The 24,379-nt window shown below is 40.9% G+C and overlaps 1 protein-coding gene and 1 non-coding gene across 3 annotated transcripts in view; both read left to right on the top strand.

Annotated features, from left to right (window-relative positions):
• Positions 1 to 24,379, top strand: part of Sim1 (SIM bHLH transcription factor 1) — an 81,327-nt gene that overhangs the window by 15,214 nt on the left and 41,734 nt on the right. For both annotated transcript variants that reach the window (XM_070010244.1, XM_070010245.1), the window contains exons 7-9: positions 539 to 738; positions 953 to 1,059; positions 1,953 to 2,100. In XM_070010244.1, coding sequence (XP_069866345.1) covers positions 539 to 738; positions 953 to 1,059; positions 1,953 to 2,100 — 455 coding nt within the window. The remainder of the gene's footprint in view (positions 1 to 538; positions 739 to 952; positions 1,060 to 1,952; positions 2,101 to 24,379) is intronic.
• Positions 20,587 to 20,690, top strand: LOC138819582 (U6 spliceosomal RNA). Its single transcript, XR_011369503.1, has one exon. It is a non-coding gene; the product is annotated as a U6 spliceosomal RNA (small nuclear RNA).

Genomic DNA, 24,379 nt, shown 5'->3' on the forward strand with positions numbered 1-24,379 from the left:
ACTGTGGTTCTAAAGTCTAGTGGGATTAAACATCAGTAGAAAGGAGATTTGATTCAGATGGGTTCAATCATTTGGAAATAAATACACATATATTTTATTCTTTTAATTTTGTGTCAGTGCTAGGGCTTGAACTCAGCCTGGACACTGCCCCTTAGCTTTTTTCACTCAAGGCTGGTGCTCTACCACTTGAACCACGACTCCACTTCTGGCTTTTAGTTTTTCTGTCTGGGCTGTCATCAAACCAGTATCCTCAGAATCCAGATCTCAGAATCCAGAGTAGTTAAGAAAACAGGCTTGAGTCACCAGCAACATGCATTTATTTTATTTTAAAACAAGCTTCCAAGTGAGCTCAGTGTGGGGTTTATTCACTCTCTTGAGACACTGTGGCTCACCAATCACTTTGGACCCCATAGAAGGAAGCGCATGATTCCCACAGAATGTGTGGTCAAGTAGAATGTCAGTAAGATTCCATTCCTTTGCGTGTTTATGGGTTCTTCTGGACCTGGCTTGGGTCTCACGCCCTCCGAATCCACCCTAGGTCATTCACTGTAGCGGCTACCTGAAGATCCGCCAGTATAGCCTGGACATGTCCCCTTTCGATGGCTGCTACCAGAATGTGGGCCTGGTGGCCGTGGGCCACTCACTGCCTCCGAGCGCCGTCACGGAGATCAAACTACATAGCAACATGTTCATGTTCCGCGCCAGCCTGGACATGAAGCTCATCTTCCTGGACTCCAGGTGTGTGGAAACGGCTGAGAAGGGCTGGCCCTGCTCGGTGAGGGACAGCTTTCCTTCCATGTCAGGAGCACATTCTACAGGTGACGCCACTGTCAATGTGCCGGGAAGTAAGGGCACCGCCCTTCCCCTTCCCTCCCCGCACCCCGAGATCTACGACCACGTGGGAGAGGAGGTAACACCCTCGAACTCATCTTTTGGGGATTGCTTTCCTCAGGGTGGCAGAGCTGACGGGCTACGAACCTCAGGATCTGATTGAGAAGACCTTGTACCACCACGTGCATGGCTGCGACACCTTCCACTTACGCTGCGCGCACCACCTGTGTAAGACCCCCCAACCCCTCCCCTGGGCCGGAGGGAGGGTCTCAGCCACGGGTAGTGGGGGTCACCAGTGTGTGAGGCCTCCCGGAAGGCCACCTACCTGGGCCACTGAACCCCATCTGGCTTCTCTGCCTTTCCCCAGCTGCTAACACTGGGCAAAGTGTCCCCCAAAGCGATTTTATTATGCTACTAAGACTTCTTCACCTGGACACCTCATTAACAAAAATGCAAACAGAAACCAACTCTCTCCTCTCACCTGGACTTTAGGTGTAGGTTTCTTTGGAGCTGAATTTCTCGGGAGTGGGAACTTGAATGTCAGAGTTCACTTGAGCAAACTCCTTCCCTGGTTAGAAAAGCCAATCTGAGAGGTCAGGCGCTGGTGGTTCACGCCTGCAATCCTAATCATTCATAGAGACTGAGATCTGAGGATCACTGTCCTGAGCCAGACTGGACAGAAAAGTCCATGAGATTCTCATCTCCAGTTAGTCAGCAAAAGGCCCGAAGTGGAGGTGTGGCTCACGTGGTGGAGCACCAGCCTTGCGCAAAAAGAGAACCCCTGGGTGCAGCTAGTTCAAGCCCCAGCAAACCACTCCCCCCACAACATACATGGAGGGGGGGCGGGGAGAAAAGCAAAAGAAGTCAGTTTAGGGGAACCTTTTCTCCATTTTTAGCATTTTGCTTGGCAGTGGAAACAGAGGCCCGGCGGGGGAAGTCCATTAGCATACCTATTAACCCCCTGCCTGCCCCCTGGGCTCCCTGCAGTTGAACGGAACAATCAAGGGGATTGGGAATTTGCCTGTTGTCCCTCCCTCCCGCCGGGTTCTCAGGGGGTCGGCGCTTGGGGCGCAGGGACGGGCAGGCCGGCTCCTCACCCCACGCCTCCGTCTCTCCCTCAGTGCTGGTGAAGGGCCAGGTGACCACCAAGTACTACAGGTTCCTGGCGAAGCACGGGGGCTGGGTGTGGGTGCAGAGCTACGCCACCATCGTGCACAACAGCCGCTCGTCCAGGCCGCACTGCATCGTCAGCGTCAACTACGTCCTCACGTGAGTGCCAAGCCCCCCCACCCCAGTTTCCTACACCCCAGGAGCCTGGTCTCGGAGAGGGGTGCAGTGGTGCGCGCCGCCTGGGTAGGCCGGGCTGGGGGAGAGGAGGCCATGGCAGCACTTTCATCTTTCCGAAGAGGCTTCCTTATTTCCTGCGGGAAGATTTGGGAGTTTTTGCATCCTGGTCCGTCATTTGCTTTCCTTTCTCTGAATTCAATGATGGGGCAGGGGGGTGCAGAGAGAGAAAGACGGGGGTGGGGTGGGGATCCGACGTACGGACCCCATTTATGGTGAACGAACAGGACATCTGTTTCACTTTTTCAGATCTGGGGTTTGAAGTTCTTAATTTCAACCAGAGTTTCCAAACCAAAGTTGAGAGTTCTGAGAGAGCGTTTCTTTCCCTGAGCCACAAACAGGGGGCCTCGGTGATCGCCAGGGTCTCACTTCAGACCTCTAGGATGCTCGGGGCCCCCGAAGTAGCATCGCTGCTCTGCCGATGGGGGCCGGGGCCTCGCGTGGCTGGAAGGATCCCCCCGGGGTGGGGTGGGTCCGAGCCCAGCTCCGGTGTCACCTGCGGGGGGCCACAGACCCGGAGGCCGCAGTGGCAGGATTACAGTTCTGGCTTCTGGTCGCGAGTGGGGCGTGGCCGATCGCGTGGCCTCCGAGGCCCCGGCGGAGGAAAGCATGCTTGGTATTGGCCAGGGCCCGAAGCCCTCCCCAGAACTCTTGGGGGGCCCAATCGCCGTTTGGGTTTTGTAGAAGAGGTTGGATTTCTTGGGACTTGGGAGGGGACTTAAAGACAGGATTTATTTTCGAAGGGTTGACACACGAGATGGAGAAAACGCTGTTTTGATGGTCAGAAAGTTGGTCAGGGGATGGTCTTGGGAATCGATTATCCCATCATGGTCAATGAGCATTAGACCCATGCCACATGGTTTCAAATCGCCACATTAAACATGTAGTAGCTGGAAATAGGCTTAGCCAATGAGACTAATCCGTGCACTGTTTCATAAGAAAATACAATTCAATAGACTTTGGAAATGAGTTTGGTTGAGGCGAAAGAGTTCAATATTCAAGAATAATATCTGGTGATGATGAAGAATCTTGCTTTTCTCTCGTTCTAGTACACGATGTTCACGTATGACCATTGGATTTGGGGAATAGAAAGAAGGCCATATATTAGAATACAGAGTGAAAACCTATCTATTTTGGGGGATCACTGAATGAAACCATCGATCTTATGAATGTAGTTTTTCATATTATAAAAGTAAACATAAGAAGATGGCAAGGTATACCTTGTAAAATAAGTCGCTCTGTAAAGCTCTGTATTAAAGGGTGAAAAATTATGTCTGCTTAGTATGGAAAGAAATCAGACATTTCTTAAGAAGGTGCTTTGTATGTCTGAGACATCACAAGCATTATACATGCACTCTGTTCTCTGGTGGGTGCCTGTGGTTAGAAACCATTCTTTATCAAACAGCAGGGTATAGAGTCACACAGACCCCTACAAATGATCTGAATGCAAGTTAGACCTCCCAATGGGTAAACTTAATTTATGTTTGAAGTCATTTTGAAATATTCTGTTTTGTTTTCCAGTGGGTAAGTGTTCTTTTTCCTTCTGTTGACTCTACCATTCTTTACACACTTCTTCAGAGCTGCAGAATAAGACCATCAACTCTACGTCAGATTTTTTTTTCATTTAAGGAGGATACATAATTTATAGAAGGAAAAAATAGCATGGCACATATTTTCTGATTTTTTGTACATCTAACTGAAAATAGAAATAAACAGACAGAAGCATATAAGGCGAAAAGCTGAAGTTGATTACGCTTTTATGAGTCTCAGCTCCAAATCCTTGTATAAAAAATTCTTAGAACCATTTTTATGGCTGCAAATGTGGAAACTGCTCTAGATGAAATGCCATCAAGTGGCTCCGTGTGTGTGTCAACAGGATTTTCATAATGAACAGGTTGCAGTTTGTTTGATGTGTATATCACACAGCTGGCTGTGAGTTACTAATTTACATTGTCTTAGCAAATTAAATAGATGGCTATTGATTCTCTAGGGTAGTAGTGAACTAGCACATGCATTTGTCTTTAGGGCTACTTTTCTATGATGACAGAGAAGTGAATGCTTTCCAAATGCCCCACCTCAAACAATGTGCTTAAAAACTAAGCTCTGAAATAATTTGGGATGCCATATGGTTTTCAAACTTAAACATTTTTATGATACGTACTTTGAGGGGATTTTTATGTTATGAAAGTAGAGGATATTTTAAAATAAGTATTGGTCACATGAAGGTATGATTTTTTTTCATTAGGTGCTCATTTTTCTAAATTCTCAAAGATAAAATTTATTGTCCAAGTTATTACCTAACGAAGGCAACAATGAATAGAATTAATCAGTAATCTTGTTTTAATAAGCACCTGGAAATAGTGCATAGGGAAACGTGGGTGATTTTAGAGGCACATGGTGAATGTCTTGATGTGTTTTGCTGGTTTTTGTGTGGTCTCCTCCCACAATTTCTGAAGGGGTTGAGAAAACACTATGATTCAAACTTCAATTTTTTTTCATAGTTTCTCTAGTCTTTGAGTTTCAATGGAACTCCTATAGCTTTTCCTTCCTTCCCCTTCTCCTCTCTAAATAAAAACCCAGAACAGTTTGTGATTTTCCTACCATACACACATATGATAGGAGGTTTATCTTCTGCGTTAAAAACATCTTATATATCATGAGTGCCCACAGGCTTTGAAGTAAATGCTACATATGGCAGGATTGATCTTGGTTTTAAGAGGATAGATGAATGGAGACTGTGACTAGTATTAGTGAATGTGGGCAAGGTGTAGAGAATAGGAGGATGTATACCATCTTTTAAGCCTTGGGTGGTTTTCTTGCATTCATACATACTTGACATTGATTGGTAGTAATTATTCCTAGTCTGTTCAGATAGGAAACATTAGTAGCAGTGTGAAGAAAATTGAAGTTGTGGAGGACCTAAGAAGCTATGGAAAGTAGTTTCCAGGGAAGTGGAAAGTATCAGTTCTTTCTATGATTTCAGGCTTCATATATTTAAAAAACATGAAATATTTCTCTTTGTTCAAGGATAAGCCTTCAAAAATAAGGTATAAAGCTTTTATTTTGAAACATCTTAGAACTTCAAAGTTTTCAAGCACAGACGCTGAAAGAACCACACAGCAAAGATCCTTATACATACCATTTACATTTAACACTATGAATAGGTGCCATGTTTGTTCTGCACGCATTTGTTTGCATGTCCATTTTTATGTGTGTTTCCCCCTACTAGGTAATTTTTAAGTCAGATAAAGACTTTATGGTATTTCATTCATACACAGTATTCTATTTAGCCACCATGCCATTTATGATGGCATAAATTAGTGTTCATAATGACTATGAGTCAAAGCTTGCAAAGATAGGGTAAGAGCTAGTTTACTGATGCCATTAAAAACAATCTGCTACCAAGATCCATCAAGTACTCATTGATATAAGACATCAAGTAGGCTGATAGACAATATTTTGTGGGGGGACCTCTATAGGATGTAGGTCTAAGTGTTAGAATATTTTAAAGTAGGTTTCTCTATTGATCAAGATGCTTTATGCGCACAAACTGACATGTTGAACTGAAAACTTTATGTACAACTGCTTAAGGACAATAAAATTCAACAATAGATTTCTCTGAGAATTATAAGCAACTCTGCAATTCTGTTATTGGGCCTGGAAGGTAAAAGAGATCATGTTTAGTGATTTGACAGGTTTAATATTTTGATTCTTTCTTTTTTTGTTTGTTAGTAAAGATGGATGCCTTTTGTATTTCTGTGTGTGTGTGTGTGTGTGTGCGCGCGCGCACGTGCACACACGCGCGCGCTCATAGTCTTTCCTGGCTTTTTCTCCTCAATGTTGGCTCCCTACCACTTGAGCCACACTTCCACTTCCTCTTGTTCTTAAAGTGAGGAAAGAAGAGTGCTTTCGTGGAAAATCTCACATTATGTTGCACAGTGATTTCCAGAGAGAATATAAAAGGAAGTAGTTTTCTGTGTTCAGGTTCCGATTTCCGAGCAAATACAGGTAATTCAATTCATGGTACAACACTTGTGATTTAGTTCCCTTTGAATTTGTAGAAATGTCTAGGCAAAGGCGAAATGACAGACTTACTTCATATCAGAACTAAAAGGTGTCCACACTGTAATTATTATAAGGATTACTTTTTGTTCTTATTTGCATATTATTGTATCCTCTCACAACTATTGTGAGAACCATTGTGGTTTCACAATTGAAAAGGATTTTAAAATGTCAACATATTGTGTGAATATAAAACTTTACATATTCTTACTGCAGCAAACATTAAAATATACATATATTGGTTGTTTTTCCGAATTTGCTAATGGTACTAAATGAATATGGGCGTTCAAGAGTTTGTTGCCAGTGGTATATGACTGTAATGTCAACTGTGAGTAAGGCATAGGTAGTTGAATCATGGTCAAAATTGTGAGACCTCATTTGAAAAATGAGTAAATCAGCCAGGTACCAGTTGTTTACACCTGTAATCCTAGCTACTTAGTATGTTAAGATCTGAGAATGATGGTTTTAGGCCAGCCCAGACAGGAAAGTCCATGAGACTCTTATCTCTAATTAACCACCAAAAAACCAGAAGTGGTGTTGCTCAAGTGGTACAGTGCCAGCCTTGAGTGAAAAAGCCAGTGTGCTGGCCCTGAGTTCAAGTCTTAACACCAGAACAGAACAATACAAAACAAAGAAACAAATGAAACAACAACAAAGAAAACTAAAATAAAAAACATTGGAGGAATAGCTAAAGTGGTAGAATCCTGCCTGACAGGTACCAGGGCTCTAAATTCGAACTTCAGTAGCACAGGAAAAACAAAATACCTTAATTGCTTCTAGAGACAATACTGCAATAAAGTGTATTTCTACAACTCAATTCAACATTTTACATTCTTGTTAAACAAAAGCCTTAAATCAAATATCAGGAGATTGGTAAGCCAAGTTACGCTTTTTCTCAAATTTGACATGAACTACTTATGGCATTGGGGGTATTGTCTAGCTGGTGTGTGTGTGTGTGTGTGTGTATGTTAGCTCTTTTGTGCCTTTCAAGAAGAATGGAGAAGGGGTTGGGAAGATGGCTCAGTGGTAGAGCACTTGCCTTGCATGCATGAGGCCCTGGGTTCGATTCCTCAGCACCACATAACCAAAAAGAAAAAAGCTGGAAGTGGCGCTGTGGGTCAAGTGGTAGAGCGCTAGCTTTGAGCTGAAGAGCTGAGGGACAGCGCCCAGGCCCAGAGTTCAGGCCCATGACCGCCACCCCCCCAAAAAAAAAGAAGAATGGAGAAGTTTATCAGTAACAGAAGTTATCCGTAAAGTTCTCCTCAGTAGCTAGGATGAACTACCCAGCATTCTCTGGGCTGCTATGCCATTCTCTGTTTTTTGTTTGTTTGTTTTTGTACTGCTGCTGTGTGGCTTCTCCTCCCCAGGCCTCTCTGGCCTCTGCTCCTCCCTTCATTATTTCTTTGACTTGTAGGGCATTGACTCAGAACCTTTCCCTTAGTTCAGTGATAACCATTGAGGGCTAAGTGATCAGCCTGACTACCGGTCCTGGGGCTTTCCTTTTACCCTGCCTATTGGGAGGAAAGTGTTCTGATCTTTGAGTCACGTTACAGAAACGCATGAATCATTGCCTTATTTTAAGGCAGGGCTCATATGTGATATTGTGAATAGATGGAGAAATTCAAATAAGGCTTTACTTGAGCTCCAGGAAAACGTGGTTTTCTTTCTCTTGACTGTCTATTCATTTGGGGAATGCTGTTACATTTGGTACTAGATGTATGTGAGCATGTGTGCATGGAGTATACATATCTTTACAATTTAGTAAATGGCTGCTACTGCTTTTCCCTTATCTACTGATTCTCTCAATGTTCTCTGCTGGCTGCTGATATTTAGCTGGATGAACAGGTGGTGCTAGAAAATTTGAGGAGTTAAAGTGTGGATGTTTGTGCTTAAGCAATCATGCAAAAAGGATTGATTAGAATTTAACTGAAATCTGATGTACTGGAGTACATGTCAATAAAGAAACTAAACGCTCTGCCTTGCCTAGGGGAACAATTTCTCACCTCATCTCCCTTTCCCCCATCACAGGCATTCCAAGGAGCTGGCAGAGTGGAAAGGGTGAGGGCAGAGCTAGGGGGTGGTGGAGCCTGCCCAAACACTGTCAGGGGTCTGGCTGAGCCTGAGTGATACCACCTATGACGTTTACTCCAGGAAGTGATCTTGCAGTAAGGTTGTGATTTTGTTTTCAGAAAGACCCAAATAATCCTTCTAAGCAACTTGTGCAGGCAAGCCATGAGTTTTGACATCAGATGAATCTGAATTACAATCAAGATGGTCACATTATAAGTATCTGTGACACTTTGCATAGACCACTGTATCCTTTTGACCCATCTGTAAGATGGGGACGTTTATATTCAACTTTAGAGATTTAGAGAGGACTATATGAGGAAACACACACACACACACACACACACACACACACACACGTAGACACACAGAGAACTAGCACAATATGTAGCAGAAAGCAGGTGCTCAGGTCTTGGCTGTTACTATTGAAGTAAGGAGGTCAGGTCTGGCTGGCGCCATATTGACCACATAGTAGATTATAGGTCTGGCATCTTGTCTTCAGGCTGGGGGAAGGAACACGGCCCTCCCCCCACCCCCATCACCTGCCTCCCAGGTAATGGGTGTGCCCTGGCCCTGGAGGCAGGGGCAGGCACTTGGCTGATAGGTTACTGAATCTGTCAGTCTAGTGCCTGGGACTGGGAATTTCCTGAGGATCTGCCCCCTGCATGGACCTATTTAGGCCAGGACCAGCCTAGCCTCCAGGACCAGCCTAGCCTCCACGTGTGTCTCGGTGACTGTGTCCCGTATCCTGTTTCCTGACTTGTCTCCAGTCATCATGGAGTCCCAATTCAGCTCTCCATTGGAGCTGAATTGGCTTGTTGGTATTGTTTTTGTTATTTTTTTTCCTCTTTAGCATGTTTCTTAGCTATGGTATGTGTATTTGCGTGCTGCAGGTCTTTGTAACAACTGGAAGCCTGTTAACTCTATATTAAAGACTCCAATATTCTATATTTTAAAATATGGCTTCTTGGATGAGTTACCTTAAAACACTATTAGCATTTGTCAATTATGATGCCAACTAACATATTTTGGAGAAAAATAGAGCAGTTTTGAATTTCTAAATCCTCACACCCACAAATTTTGGTATTTATTGTCTTCCTCCTCCTTAGTTCTTCAACTCATAGGCTCCCAGAACTAGTCTTTGTATATGGTGAATTCCAGCAGTTTGGTTAGGCTCTCCTGGTTTTTACTGTGGTCATCATGGACTATACAGGGCTCTGAGCTTTGTGCATGGAGAGACATTAACCAGAGTTTCCTCAATGCTTTGTTTAGTTCCTTACACAGGGTACTTTCTTAAAGAAAGAAAAAGTTTCTAAGAAGCAAAGCTTCTAGCAAATTTCTAATATAGTTAGAGCCAGTATGTTGTCAACCTAATTAAGGTTACTAACTATAATTAAGTGAGTAAAACATGAAACACTGGCCTTTTTGATGTTCTGTGAAGCTTTCTATCTCATGATTGTGTGTGGACTGGGTATGGCTGCATAGCAAGCAGAAATCTTCGTGCCTTTTTTTTTTGGGGGGGGTTTGGTCGTGGGGCCTGAACTCTGGGCCTGGGCCACAGCACCACTTCCAGCTTTTTTCTTTTTGCTTATGTGGTGCTGAGGAATCGAACCCAGGGCCTCAGGCATGCAAGGCAAGCGCTCTACCACTGAGCCACCTTCCCAGCCCCATCTTCGTACTTTTTAATAAGATTATGGTTCACTGGCAAAATAGAAGAGCCCCACTTCAATATGAAAGAAGCCAGATCAGCCCTTATCAGAATGGTGATAAATGCTTGTACTATTTGGTAAGGGTATTGAACTCAAAGGTGCTAAAAGTGAGGATGTAGCCCTCAGGAATGGAATGGGACTTTTAAGGGCTGGAAACAAGTAGCATCTTTTGACATGGACATAAGACATGTGTCCATGCACCTCACGGTTCTTTCTCCAGTATTTATTGTAGCACAATCTGTATCATCTTATACAATGATGTGTTCACTGCTCGCATTGAAACAAGAGTTTCCTTTCCTCTGTGTGTGTCTGTGTGTCTGTGTGTGTCTGTATCGGTTGGGGCTAGAACTCAGGGCTCAGGTGTTGTCTTTCACCTTTTTTGTTAACAGATGGCATTGTACCACTTCAGCCACAGCTCCACTTGTGTGTGTGTGTTTGTGTGTGTGTGTGTGTGATTAAATGGAAATAAGAGTCTCACAGATTTTCCTGCCGGAGCTGATCTTTAAAATTTTATTTATTTGTTTGCTTGTTTGTTGTTATGGTAGAGTTTATATACAGAGGGGTTTATAGTTACCTAATCAGGTAATAAGTACAATTCTTTTTGAATCATGTCTCCCTTTCCTTCACTCTCTCTGTTTTTCCCTCCTGTCTCCACCCACAAGATGTGCAGTTCATTTTCTACAGTGTCTAGTGAATAACACTGTTGTATTTTTTCACCCTTGTTTTACCCTTTCTGTGCCCCGCCAAACCCTCCCAAATACAAACAAACAAACAAGACAAAAGAAAAATAAAACAAAACAACATTAATGCCAACTAAAATGTCTCTTGTTTCCTTTTCTTGGAGTTCATTTCATAAAATATTACTTTATATGATCGTATACAAATAGCTATTGAGCCTTTGTCAACCACTCCCATTCAGTGTGTAAATGTCTAGAGTCCTATATAATTTATCATATCCTGGTGTATATGTGTGTATGTGTATGTACATATTTAAAAAATCATTCAGTGTTTTTACTCGTAGATTTATAAGCACACAAATGAGGGAAACCTTGCAGCCTATATTTCTTTTGCTCTGGCTTACTTTGCTTAATGTAATTTTTTCCAAGTCTTTCCATTTCCTTATGAATGGTGCAATGTCATTCTTTCTGATGGAAACATAGAATTCCATTGTGGATAAACATCACATTTTCTTGATCCATTCATCTACTGAGGGACATCTGGATTGATTCTATATCTTGGCCATGGTAAACAATGCTTCTATGCCTGAGTTGGTGTTGAACCATGATCCTCAGAACTTAGACACCTGAGTGGCTAGGATTATCAGCGCGAGCCACTCATGCACAGGTTTTCTTTCCTTTTTACTTTCTTTCTTTTTTTTTTTTTTTTTTGTCGGTCGTGGGGCTTGAACTCTGAGTTTGGGCGCTGTCCTGTGCTCTTCAGCTCAAGGCAAGCCCTCTACCACTTGAGCCACAGCACCACTTCCAGGTTTTCTTTCCTTTTTAATGAATTGCTTTGCTGGAACATAGCATGTTTTATCAGGACTAGAAACTTTCTCCAAGCCTCTTGTCTTTCCTGAGTTACTGACATTTTTTTCCCAATGTGTTCACTGAACTTTATTAAATATTCTGTAGTACCTATCCACAGGAAAACACAGATTTTAAAGTGTTCATGGACATCAGCATTCTAAATTGAATGTAAATCTTGAAATGAGTATACAGTACTACCATATGTATGATAGCTTTACTTTAAAGTTTATTTTAGAAAGAAAATCTGAGGTACATACTGGAAAGGCAGATGACACAGCTGAAGACAGGAAATCACAAGAGCCAGAAGGTCTTGTTTGATGACATAATTCTGCTGCTGGTAGAATATGATGCAGTCTAATCTCTGGATTTCTTAGTTGGATGCTTTAAGCTCTGAAAAACACAGGAATGCCTACAAGTTTTCTGGAAAATGTGTTATGAAAGAAGGCATCACTATATATTTTCATGTAACAAAGCATTTTGCTTGAGTCTATTGCTATTCACTGCTGCTTTTCACTAGGACTAGGACTGTGGGAATTGCTTAATTGTATCTATCTATCTATCTATCTATCTATCTATCTATCTATCTATCTATCTATCTATCTATCATTCTACTTTTCTATCTAACCATCCATCTATCTAGTCCCATTCCCAAGGGCCTGGGTACTGTCTCTGAACTTTTTTGCTCAAGATTAGTGCTTTACCATTTGGGTTATAAATCTATTTCTGGTTTTTTGGTGGTTAATTGGAGATAAGAGTCCCAAAGACTTTCCTGCCTAGGCTGGCTTTGAAGCATGATTCTTAGATCTCAGCTTCCTGAGTAGCTAGGATTGCAGGCATGAGCCACTGGCACCTGGCTAATTTTTCTATGTTTTAAAATCTGTAATATGGAGGTAATATTGCTGGTTCTACCTCACAGAATTGTTCTGAACATTAAATGAGAATGTGAGGTTACTGGTACTGTGCCCAACACAAGTGACAATGAATAAATGCCAATATTCGGTGGTTATTTTAGTGAAATAAAATGTTATTGTTGTTGTTGTTGTTGTTTTGCAAGCCTGGATGTGCAGGTCTTTGAGCTGACAGAAGAAAAGCCTTCCCCTTAGGAAGGCAGGAGGGCAACCAAGAATAACAAACCAGAAGTCATTCTGATGTGTCTCAAAGGGATTGCTAGCTCTCTTTCCAGTTTCCTAGGACTAACAGATCTTTAAGCATTCATAAAAGATTAATTCAGCATTTATCATGTAGCAGGTGCTGTGCCAAGTTTGAGAGATAGAAAATGGGTGTCAGTGTGGTCAGGAAAAAGAAGTTTGCAAAAACACAAGCATAGGCAAATGTAGCTCAATTTCCCTAATAGGCTGGTGCCTAATGCAGCTTCAATGAGGGAAAATTCTTCCATCCACAGTAGAAACAGGAGGGGCTAGTGTGCGTGGGCCCTGGATGGGTCACTTCTGGGAAATGAGCTCTAACTAGGTGGAGAAGGAAGTGGAGGCAGTGGTATGAGTAGGGTGAGGAGGGTGGGAGGGTGGGGGGACAGAGGGCAGTGTAAAGAAGTAGCTAAATGGTGAGGATCAAGGAGGTTGCTTATTAGTAGCAGAGTAACTGGCCACAAGGTAAGGAGTGCAACTTGAACTTTCCCAGGGACATTGCCCAGGGTGGTCTTGTGTTTCTCATTGCTTCAGGGAGGGATGGCCGCTGATGGCCAAGTTGAATATTGTCCTGTTGTTATGATGTTGAGCTGATCTATTGCTTACATTTTGTAAGCAATATTCAGTATTTATAGGAGATGTCTGATAGGTTTCTGAATCTTAGTGAATTTTTGTATCGAATAATCATTCTAGATCCCAAATAGTCCATTGTATATTTATTATATTTTTGAAAATGCTGCTTGCAATTTTAGATTGTTTTGTAACATTAAAAAATTTACCTATAAGGATTATCTTGTAAGCATTTCTGCTCTGGGACCAGTTGGAATATGATTATCGGCTTTAAGGGAAAGGAAGGGTAGCCACTCTGCTGCTCATTACCATGCTTAATGGACTCATATTTGAGGCAGCTATTTGGGGTAAGAGACTAAGTTTGGTCAAGTGACTGCCAAATACCACACAGTCAGCTAATGTGGACCAGAAGGAAAACTATGGAGTCCTGGCTCCAGGATCCACTTGGTGTCTTTCTTCTTTGGCTTCAAACCCTTGTATTGGAAAATGCCATGGGGAAGTGCTATTTCTATATGTTAGAGGAGTCCAATGTTGGCAATTTCATGATTCCACCTTGTATTTATGAAGTAATTTATGACACATAGGAGATATTTTTCACAGGACTATGGGAAAGGTATTCTCTTGTTTAATAATGTGAGTCAGTTTCTTCATTTCTCTGATGTACTTCGATCACCAGAAATATCTTCACATCCCAGGTCCAATCCTAAGCTATCAACATATCAACAATAATCCCATTTCTACAAAAAGCAATTGATTAGTGTTTCCTACAGAACATTATTTTATTTAGACCATCTAATATTTTACTAGGATTCAAGTGTGAACTGCTGTGCTATCTTTACAGGACAGATACTTTTCTTTTGATTGATTGCTATATGGACAGAGCCTGTAAAAAGATCTTTTTTTTTTCTCAGGGATTTCTTGTTCAAACAGAATTTGTTGTATCCACATCAGTAAAGCCATGCTAATATGGGCTGCTGGCCCGATCTTGGAAATAGCCTCATTATATTGAACTGGATGTCATCATGGTACCCATTAAGGTGGGATTCTCTCTGTGTTTGTACTTTTAAATCCAAGTCCCTTGTCACCTTTTTACATCTCACCAAGAATAGCAGCCTTCTCTGGTAATGCAGCCTTCGAATCTGCTGCCTCTCATCTGTCTCATGCTACTGCAAGCCATTACAAAAGTAGAATCCTTGGTTTTGAGCATGCCTAGAGGTTTGTGGCTTGCTGCTGCTCTTCTGTCATTCATTTTATTCTCTGAGAGAGATTTAGTCTCTGAGATGATTGTAATATATCCTGGTGACTGAAGGGAGAAAGCCAAGAGATTCTCATCTTTCAAAAACTTCCTACTAATTGAATAGCTATCCAAATATACCACAGGTAAAGAGCTGCTTTCAAAATTTTCACATATAAAGAAATTCAACTGTTCTTTGATTTAATTTTTGCACACATCTCCATCAAACGATTTTACAAGCCATTAATAACTAACAGTGTTGGAAGGCACAATGCTTTAAGTTCACTGTGGAAATCTTACTACCGTCCTGGCAAAGGGCAGCATTTGTTATGCAGGATTTGATAATGGCCCCCCGCAGATTTACAGCTCAAAATGGTGTAAGAATGGGGCCTACAAAAGGGGAAGCAGAATGGGTGTCAATTGCACTCTTCCAATTAGAGCACTTAAAGAAATAGCAAAGTGCAGGGTAGCATTTTATTGGGAAGGCTAATTGAAAACCAAGGGAAACTATTTAGAGATGTTACATGGTATCTTCTGGTGTAATCTCTTTTCTGTTTCTGTGTCTTCTCAGTTAACTGAATAGGATTTTCATTATAAACAAATGCCTGTCATTAGAATCCGCTTTTTATTTTTCTGTTGCTGCAATTAAGGGGGTGATCAGAAATGTTTTGGGGGATGTTTTGTTCATTCACTCAGCAGGTGTTTCCCCAGTACTTGCAGGCTCTGTGGAAGGGCTACAATGTAAAGGTGGAAGACCAGAACCCTGCCCTCGCGGTATACCAATTTTAATGGGAAGAAACAGAAATTATAAACAAATAATATATAATGTCAGAAAGTGAGAGGGGACAAATTAATAGGACAGAGATACAGGACAAGTTATCAAAAGCCTCTCTGAAGTCTCATGAATGAAGATAAAGAGTTGAACTTTCCAACAAAAGGTTGCAAATTCAAGGCTGAGAAATGAAAGTCAGCCTGGCATGTTGAGAACAAAAATCACCATCAGTCATGGTGGCTGCTGCTTAAGGGAGGGGAAGCCTGGAAGGAGAGAAGGCTAGAATAGATAGACTTAGACAGCATTGGGTCTTGAAAGCTGTGGGAAGTCATAGGAGAGTTCTGAGCAAAGAAATGTCATGATTTACCAAAAAAAAATTATTGAGGAGTTGGGCATGTGGTTTAGTGGTAGAGGGCTTTCCTAGCATGCATGAAGCCCTGCGCTCAATTCCTCAGTACCACATAAACAGAAAAAGCTGGAAGTGGTACTGTGGCTCAGGTGGTAGAGTGCTAGCTTTGAGCAAAAGAAGCTCAAGGACAGTGTCTAGGCCCTGAGTTCAAGCCCCAGAACTTGGGAAAAAAATATTATTGAGCCAGGCACTGGTGGTTCACACTTGTAATACTAGGTGCTCAGGATCAGAGTACTGTGATCTGAACCCAGTCCCAGCAGGACTGGAAGAGAAGTTGTGGCTCAAGTAATATATTGCCAGTGTTGAGCAAAAAAAAAAAAAATCTAAAGGACAGCACCCCAATCCTGATTTCAGGCTCCCAAACCAGCACACAAACACATGCACAAATGTTACTTAAAACTAGTAGCATAATTACAAAAAGGGTTTCATTGTGATAATTAACTACATGGATATAATGTACTTTGATCAAATTCACATTTTGAAATTACTCTCTTTTTTCAATATGACTCTTTTTTTTTTTTTTTTTTTTTTTGGGTCCAGTCATGGGGCCTGACTCTGGGCCTGGGCGCTGTCCCTCAGCTCTTCAGCTCAAGGCTAGCACTCTACCACTTGAGCCACAGTGCCACTTCCGGCTTTTTTCTTTTTGCTTATGTGGTGCTGAGGAATCGAACCCAGGGCCTCAGGCATGCAAGGCAAGCGCTCTACCACTGAGCCACATTCCCAGGCCAATATGACTTTTTTTTTTTTTAATTCCCTCCTTCTTCCTTCTCATAATTGAACAGTTTTTAACTGGGTTTCATTGTGCTGCTTTCATACATACAAATAATATACTTCGATGACAATCATTGGCAAAGTCTTCTTTCCCTCTCTTCCCATCTGCTGAGTCTCTGCCAAACAGCACCCTCTCAACATGGTATATATTCTATTATTATTATTATTACAATTTTGGGTCTAAATTTTGCATGAGTCACAACATGATGTTTGTCTTTCTGAGTCTTATCTCACTCAACACCACGACCTTCATTTCCATCCAATTTTTTCCAAATGATGTAGCATGAAGAATAGGCACTGGGAAGAGGAGAGGATAAAGGCAGGCAGAACAGTGGGGTAATAATTGTAATCACCGAGGTGAGAGAAAATGAGGGTTTGAAAGAAAGAGGCAGTGTGAAGGGATCACATTCAGGATACATTTCAAGGCAGAACTGGTAGCATTTGCAGAATCTTTGGATATGGAGTGTGAGAAGGTGCGCAGTCAGGAACAGCACCTGGTATGGTAACCTAAGCAACTGGTGCATGGTAGGAAAAGAAGTTTGGCAAGCAGTGACAGCCATCAGGGTTGTGGGGCTGTGTCTACTTTGAAATGCTATTTGATGGCATCTGTCAGAGTGGACTTAGGTGTCTATGGGAAGGTCTGGGTAAAGTTAGAGGGCCATCTACTGGGTGGTAGTAGCTCATACCTGTAATCCTAGCTACTCAGAAGGCTGAGATCTGAGGACCATAGGTTGAGCCTCCTCGGGCAAGTCCGTGAGACTCTTATTTCCAATTAATCATCAAAAAGCCAGAAGTCATCATGTAGCTCAATGGTAGAGTGCTTGCCCAGACCCTGAGTTTAAGCCCTAGAAACATGTGCATTTGCGTGAACACACAGAGACACATACAAAGACACACACACACATGCACACACAGACTCAGGGTCATTAGTGTGTAGAACTTGAAGCTGGTAGAGTGAATGAGATCATCAGAGACTATGTGTCAACAAAGAAGAGAAGCAACAGGAGTTTGAGAGGGAGCAAATTGATGAGGAGATGAGGTAAGTTTCAGTGAAGAGTTTAGGCTTTGAGGTTGATTTTGTCTTTGGGATGATCTTTCCATTTCTCATTTCCCTGTGGTCTTAAGACCCTATTCCTTTCATTTTTCTATCTCAGGTAACATTACTCTAATTCTCTGAATAGTTGTCTGTCCCCATATCCTTGGCCTTGACTGGCAGCATCAGCACCACTTCATACCTCAAAAAAAATGGCAAATGGCTGTGCCAGATACTGTGACTCATTAATCCTAACTACTCAGGAGGCTGAGATCTGAGAATCACAGTTCAAAGCCAGTTGTGACAGGAAAGTCCATGAGAGTCTTTTCTCCAATTAATCCCTCCCCCCCCCCCCCCCCCGCAAAAAAAGTTGCAAGTGGAGCTGTCGATCAAGGGTACAGCACCAGACTTGAGCAAAAGAGGCTCAGGGATGGTGCCCAGGACCTGAGTTCAAGCCTCAAGACAAGCATTAAAAAAAAAAAAAGGTAAATGGCCAATATCCATCTGCAAGTGAGAACTTCTTGGGGCAGAGCTCAGCAGGTTGTGTCTTGCCCTTGTGTTTTGATGCACACTGAAGCTGGGAAGCCACTGCTTTTCAGGAAGGAGCTGATGGACTGAATCAAGGAAAGAGGACAGAGGAGGCATGCATTATTATCTGTCTCTGGGTCAACTATGTAAAATCAAAGAAGTACATAGATTTTTAAGCTCAGCCTGTAGACCACTGTTGAGATGTCTTCACAGAGATGGACAGGGAAGTTTCTCCAATGCAACAAATTATAACAAGATGCCACTACCCAGCCTGTCCTTTTCAATGGGTTCTATTGATAACTACTCTGTGTTAGAAAACTCTCTGACACCAATTACAGAAAAGCTTTTTAGTATTTTAGTGGACAATTTTAAAGGATGCCCACAGCACATACAGTAAGGATGAAGGTGGAACATTCACGGAATTGTGAATTTTTATTCATAAAACATCTCAAATTTATTTTAGCCATTTAAATAATAGAGTTTAATGTATATTTAGTCAAGCATTACTGGAGTGAAGGCTTAAGGAGATTAGAAATAAATGAATCCAATTAAAGAACTTGTCTCTGAGATTTGATATGTCATAGGTATGAATGAACTGTTTGCACAGCAACTGTAAAGAAACCATTAATGATTAACGATCTAAAGGAGGTTTAATCAGGAATCAATATTATAGGACATCTTTAAAAATATTTAATTTAAACAAATGATTTGTGTATCAGAAAGCATTGAATCATACCATTGGTTTTGTGGGGTCTTTTCCTGGGGAGTTCAAAGTCTGAGGTTCTACATCTATATGATTTACGGAAATGCCAGCAGATTTGCATTGGGCAGAAAAGGATTGACCCTCAAACTGTGTCCTGAGATTTGGCTTTGTGAGGTCTCCCCACAGAATATGGGGAACTTGAGTACATTGTGGTCTTTGTGATTGGGTCAGTTTTACCAACGTGGTGTGAAGATGGTTTATTTTTGGTTGTAGCTGTTTCTTTTTCGGTTCTGAAATTGGTCTGGAACTTAACAACAACTACAAAAGATGTGCCCTTTTTACCCATTCTGCCAGGAGATAGTTTTGGGGTTTAAGAATCAGCTTTGCTGTGGATTTGAATAACCAGATGAGAAAGTTGTTCTTGTGAGAACAGTCTTAGGCACAGCTAAGGTGTGAGGTTGATGACATGTGCCACTGCTTCTCAGAAGACCTGGAAGAGTTCAGATGGACCACACATTGGAAAGGCATCAGCTTAATAAATAGCCATGAATTGCCTAGTATGAGGGATGGACAGGTGGGTAGATAGATGGGAAAGAAGCGCAGATGTGGAAAAGAGAGGCCAGAAGAATGCATGCATGTTTTTAATCTTTGTTGAAGTGTTTTAAAAAGCAACAAAAGTGGACTAATATGAATATTACTTTTTCTTTGTTTCTATTTGAGTCCTTGCCAGAAGAGATCCATATCAGTGGTTCATGTTGTGGAAGAAGAGAACGTTGTTGCTGTTTTGGTTTTGTTTCGTTTGTTTTCCAGTTCTAGGGCTTGAACTCAAGGCCTGAACACTGTCCCTGAGCTTTTTGCTCAAAGTTTGTACTCTACAACTTGAACCCCAGCTTCACTTCTGGCTTTGTAGTGGTTCATTGGAGATAAGACTCTCATATTTTCCTACCCCAGTTGGCTTTGAACCATGATCCTCAGATCTCAGCCTCATGAGTAGTAGTACAGATGTGAGCCACCAGCATCAGCAAATGTTTGTTTTTTAAAAAATGTATTCCTGTTTCGAAACAGGCAATACAATCTCTCTCTCTCTCTCTCTCTCTCTCTCTCTCTCTCTCTCTCTCTCTCTCTCTCTCTCTCTCTCTCTCTCTCTCTCTCTCTCTCTCTCTCTCTCTCTATTAGACCAGGGCTTCATCTCTGGGCTTAGTGTTCTTACTTGGTTTGCTTGCTCAGGGCTGGTGTTCTACCACTTATTTAAGCCAAGCCTCCATTATGTTGCTGGTTAATTCAAGGTGGTATCCTAAAAGTTATTTCTGTTCCAGCTGGTTGCTAACTTGAATCCTCTAGACTAAATCTTTCCTACTTCCCAAGAAAAGAAAAGTAAAAGTAAAAGAACAGAAAAGTAACGAATCAATAGAGTTTAGATCTTAAGCCTAACAGACTCACAAATATATTTATAACATTAATAGTAAACTATAGAATATTTTTTTCTTTTCTTTTCTTTTTTTTTTGGGGGGGGGGTCCGGTCGTGGGGCCTGAACTCTGGGCCTGGGCGCTGTCTCTCAGCTCTTCAGCTCAAGGCTAGTGCTCTACCACTTGAGCCACAGCGCCACTTCTGGCTTTTTTCTTTTTGCTTATGTGGTGCTGAGGAATCGAACCCAGGACCTCAGGCATGCAAGGCAAACGCTCTACCTCTGAGCCAACTTCCTAGCCCTAGAATAATTTTTTCTTAAGCATAAACATTAACTTTCTAGTCAGGTACAGTGTAATGCACATGTGCAGTCTTGGAACTTAGAAGATTGAGAGAGTGAGATTTTTGAAGCCAGAGAGTTTGAGGCCAGCCTGTAGACATAGCAAGACCCTATATCTCAAAGAAAAAAATAATCCTGTGCTTGTTTCAGCAGCACATGTACTAAAATTACGATACAGAGAAGATTATCATAACCACTGCCCAAGGATGACAGGCAAATTCATGAAGCATTTCAAAAAGCCTCCTTAGAACAACAAAACAGCTTCTTAGGATTTAGTTTCTTTGAACACTGATAAATGTGTTATTTTAGCTTACACAAACCTAACTTGTTTTAAGACACCATGTGAAAGAAAACTTTTCCCTTTGAACTGTCTTAATAACTTAAGTTCTACTCTTCAAAAAAGTGAATCTGAAGTCACATAGTTCATAAGAAAACCTTCCCAGAAAGATAATTCTGTAAGAACAGAAGGGTAAGGGTAGAAAATAGATCAGGAAGTGGAATATGCTGCTACTGGGAAAGCTTGTGGACATTTGGACATGTAAACATTATAAAGGGTGTTCCAGAGAAGTTGAACCCGTGAGAAGATAAATTTAGCAGTGCTTTCTCTTTTGTATTTACCTTAAAAATAAAAAGAAAGAGGTTGGGGAGCCATTTTAATATGAGGTGAGAGTTCCTGAAATTGGCCTGAATAAGTATGTTTTCTAATAAAGTTTTTTTTTTGATAACAAAAGTCATACATGCTTACTAACGGAAAACCTAAAATATTGAAGTGAAGAGAGGAAGAAAACAGATTTAAAATTTATATCCCAGACATCTGCATTGAACATTTTAGGTCATAGCTTCTTGTTGCACCTATTACATGTTAATTTAAAAAGAGCAAAAAATTCACTCAGCTATAGTATTTTTCATAAAATTGGAGTAAAAATATTCAATGACTGCATAACATTTTTATCAAATAGATTTACTACAATTTTGCAATTTATTTTCTTCTTATTTCATTATTTCTAATGGTAAAAAATTAATATAACTTAATATAAATGTAGATACTCACCTTTGATTATGACCTTACAATTCTAGAAGTGAAATTGCTTGATTTACAAACATGGAGATTTAGACTCTTGATAAATATTACTGCTTACTCTTCAGAGTACTATTCTTCTCTCTCTCTCTCTCTTTCTCTCTCTCTCTCTCCTTTCTTTCCTTTATGTATGTCAAGTTTTATTTTCATAGAATTGGGAAAACTATATAGATAAGAGTATCTTACAGTTTATAGTTTTACAGAAAAATAAATACACCTGCATTTAGTTTCTTTATCGTATAGCCACACTTTCATATATTGGCCTAAAAAAGAATTCCTGTTTATAAAAAAAACAAATCTAATCAGGAATATAGTATATAGATGAGTACAAAGTGGAATACATAGAAAGCAGACAGAATAACTAAGTACCAAAAGCTTAGGAACAAAGTGTAACTCAGTCAGGTAATTGACGGAGGGATGCGTCTGTGTGTAACAGCCTCTTTATGCAACACCACACTGAGAAAACAGAGCCTGGTAAACCATGCTGATTCAAACATCACTGTATCTTATCCCGCTCCAGGGGCATGCAACCCAAAAGGTAAAGGCACACTCATTTATTTCCAATGATCTCATTATCTTTTGTCATAAAAAGTCCTCTTTACTGGTAGGATGTGGTAGCACGTATCTTTAATCCTACCTATTTGAAAAGCAATGCTAGGATGATTAAGATCTGAGGCTAGCCTCAGGGAAATTCAGGAGAACTTTATCTGAAAAATAACTTTAAAAAATGCTTGGGGTGTGGCTCCTAATAGAGCACTAAGAAACTCGGGACTTGAGGTCTTGAACTGAAACGTAGTATTGTCAAAAAGGGGGAAAAAAGACTCCAGCCCCCAATCCCCTCCACAGGCAAAAAACTACACTCTGTTAATATAAAAGCAAAAATGGTCATTTCTCAATTGCTTTAATTCCTATAGGTTATTACTTGTAAGGCAAAAACTCTTAAAAACCATTTCTCAGCATGTTTACCTCCTTTTATTTTGCTCATGGGGATATCTGTATTCACTACTGATTTGTAGAATGCATTTCTCTTTAGAGTCAAAGCACTATTTCTCCTCCCTCTGCCAATAAAATTACAATAGTTCCAAGTGGTTGAGGATGAAATTAACTTCAGTATTCTAGTTTACATGATATCAGGTATGCAGTACCTAAATTATTATCTGATAAAATAAGTTTATTTTTATTAGTGTGCATATCATTGAAACAGGAAAATATTGCTTATTTGATTTAGTATCTCACAGAATTTCTGAATGTTCATTATTAATTAGAATCTGGAAATTACATGAAAAATCTCATGTAAATTCAGCTTAGAGGATATTTCTTCACAATTCAAATAGAGCTAGGCTTTATTTATACAGAAATCAGGGAATCAAGGTACGAGGCTAGTTGGGGCATAACAGTTCACAAAACTTGCCAGGAGCTGGTGGCTTATGCTTGTAATCCTAGCTTCTCAGGAAGCTAAGATTTGAGGATCACAGTTCAAAGCCAGACCTGGCAGGAAAGACTCCTATCATCAATAAACTATTCAGAAAAAGCTAGAAGTGGTGCTGTGGCTCAATTGCTAGAATGTTAGCCTTGAGCAAAAGAAGTTCAGGACAGCACCCATATCCCAAGTTCAAGCCCCAGGACCAGCAAAAAAAAAAAAAAAAAGTTCACAAAACTTCATCTTAACCAATGGCTGAGTTCAATGGTGGGTACCTGTTATCCAAGCTACAGGGAAAGTACAATGGTTGGATGCATGCCTGTCATTCTAGCTAGCAATAAAAAGAATCACATATAAGACAACTACAATCCAGATGGGCTCAGGCATGTAGTGAGACCATATCTTGAAAATAACCACTGCCAAAAAGGGACTGTTGGAATGACTCAATGGGTGAAGTACCTGCTTAGCAAGTATGTGGCCCTGTGTTCAGATCCTAGTATTGCCAAAACAGAAGTTGTATGGAAAGCTTCATTTTCAGTCATTTGGATTGACATGAGTCGATGTTTATTGCAATGAACATTATTTTATTAATCACTTACAAGGGAACTGTTCTATGTGACATATTGTCTTAGACAATAAAAGAAAGCTATCGTATAAGAAGGAATTTGGGAGGTGGTGGTGAAGTTTCCACACTCGCCATATTGTGAGACAAAATAGTAGACATGTTATGTGATTAGTAGAAGATGGACAGAACCCAAAAGAAAAGCAAAGAGAAATCACTGTGACCATGCAGGGGAAGGAAAAAAGTGATCTATTTAGCTATATTTTACCTGTTTTATGGTTTTTTTCTGTTATAAAGATGAATGATTATACCATATCATATTACAGATGGGTATATATATATATATATATATATATATATATATATATATATATTGCCTTATGTTCTGGTTATTGTTTGCCTATTGATAATACTCATCTTTTTCCGTCTTGATCTCAAAATGCAGTAATAAACTTCATGTTCAAACCATTCATTGCTCTTGAGGTGACATCTGAACCACCGAGCAATAAATGAAACTTTCAAAATAGAGGAGAAAGATGGTTTGTAGGCAAAGGCATTCTTTATGCAAAGTCAAAGACTGTGGGAGAACAACTCTTAGAAATGAACACAAATCCACTTATTAGAATGAGATTGTTCCATTTCAGAGGGTAGATTAGCCTAATTTTCCAGCAGATTGCTTTAGTGTGGGAGCTCCACACAGTATGGAGTTCTCCTTCTCATCTCTTTCTGCCTGGCTCCATGGGAGCCTGAAATTGAAGCATAAAACAGGTCTCTCTGCTGCCGAGGTTTACCCAGTGACTAGGCAGTCACTCTGCCAGAATATAAAGAAGGTCATGCACTTGATGTAACAGTGACTTTAGAATCCAATTA

This window comes from Dipodomys merriami, unplaced genomic scaffold (genome assembly GCF_024711535.1).
Source record: "Dipodomys merriami isolate MVZ:Mamm:240054 unplaced genomic scaffold, mDipMer1.0.p SCAF_8, whole genome shotgun sequence".
NCBI lineage: Eukaryota > Metazoa > Chordata > Mammalia > Rodentia > Heteromyidae > Dipodomys > Dipodomys merriami.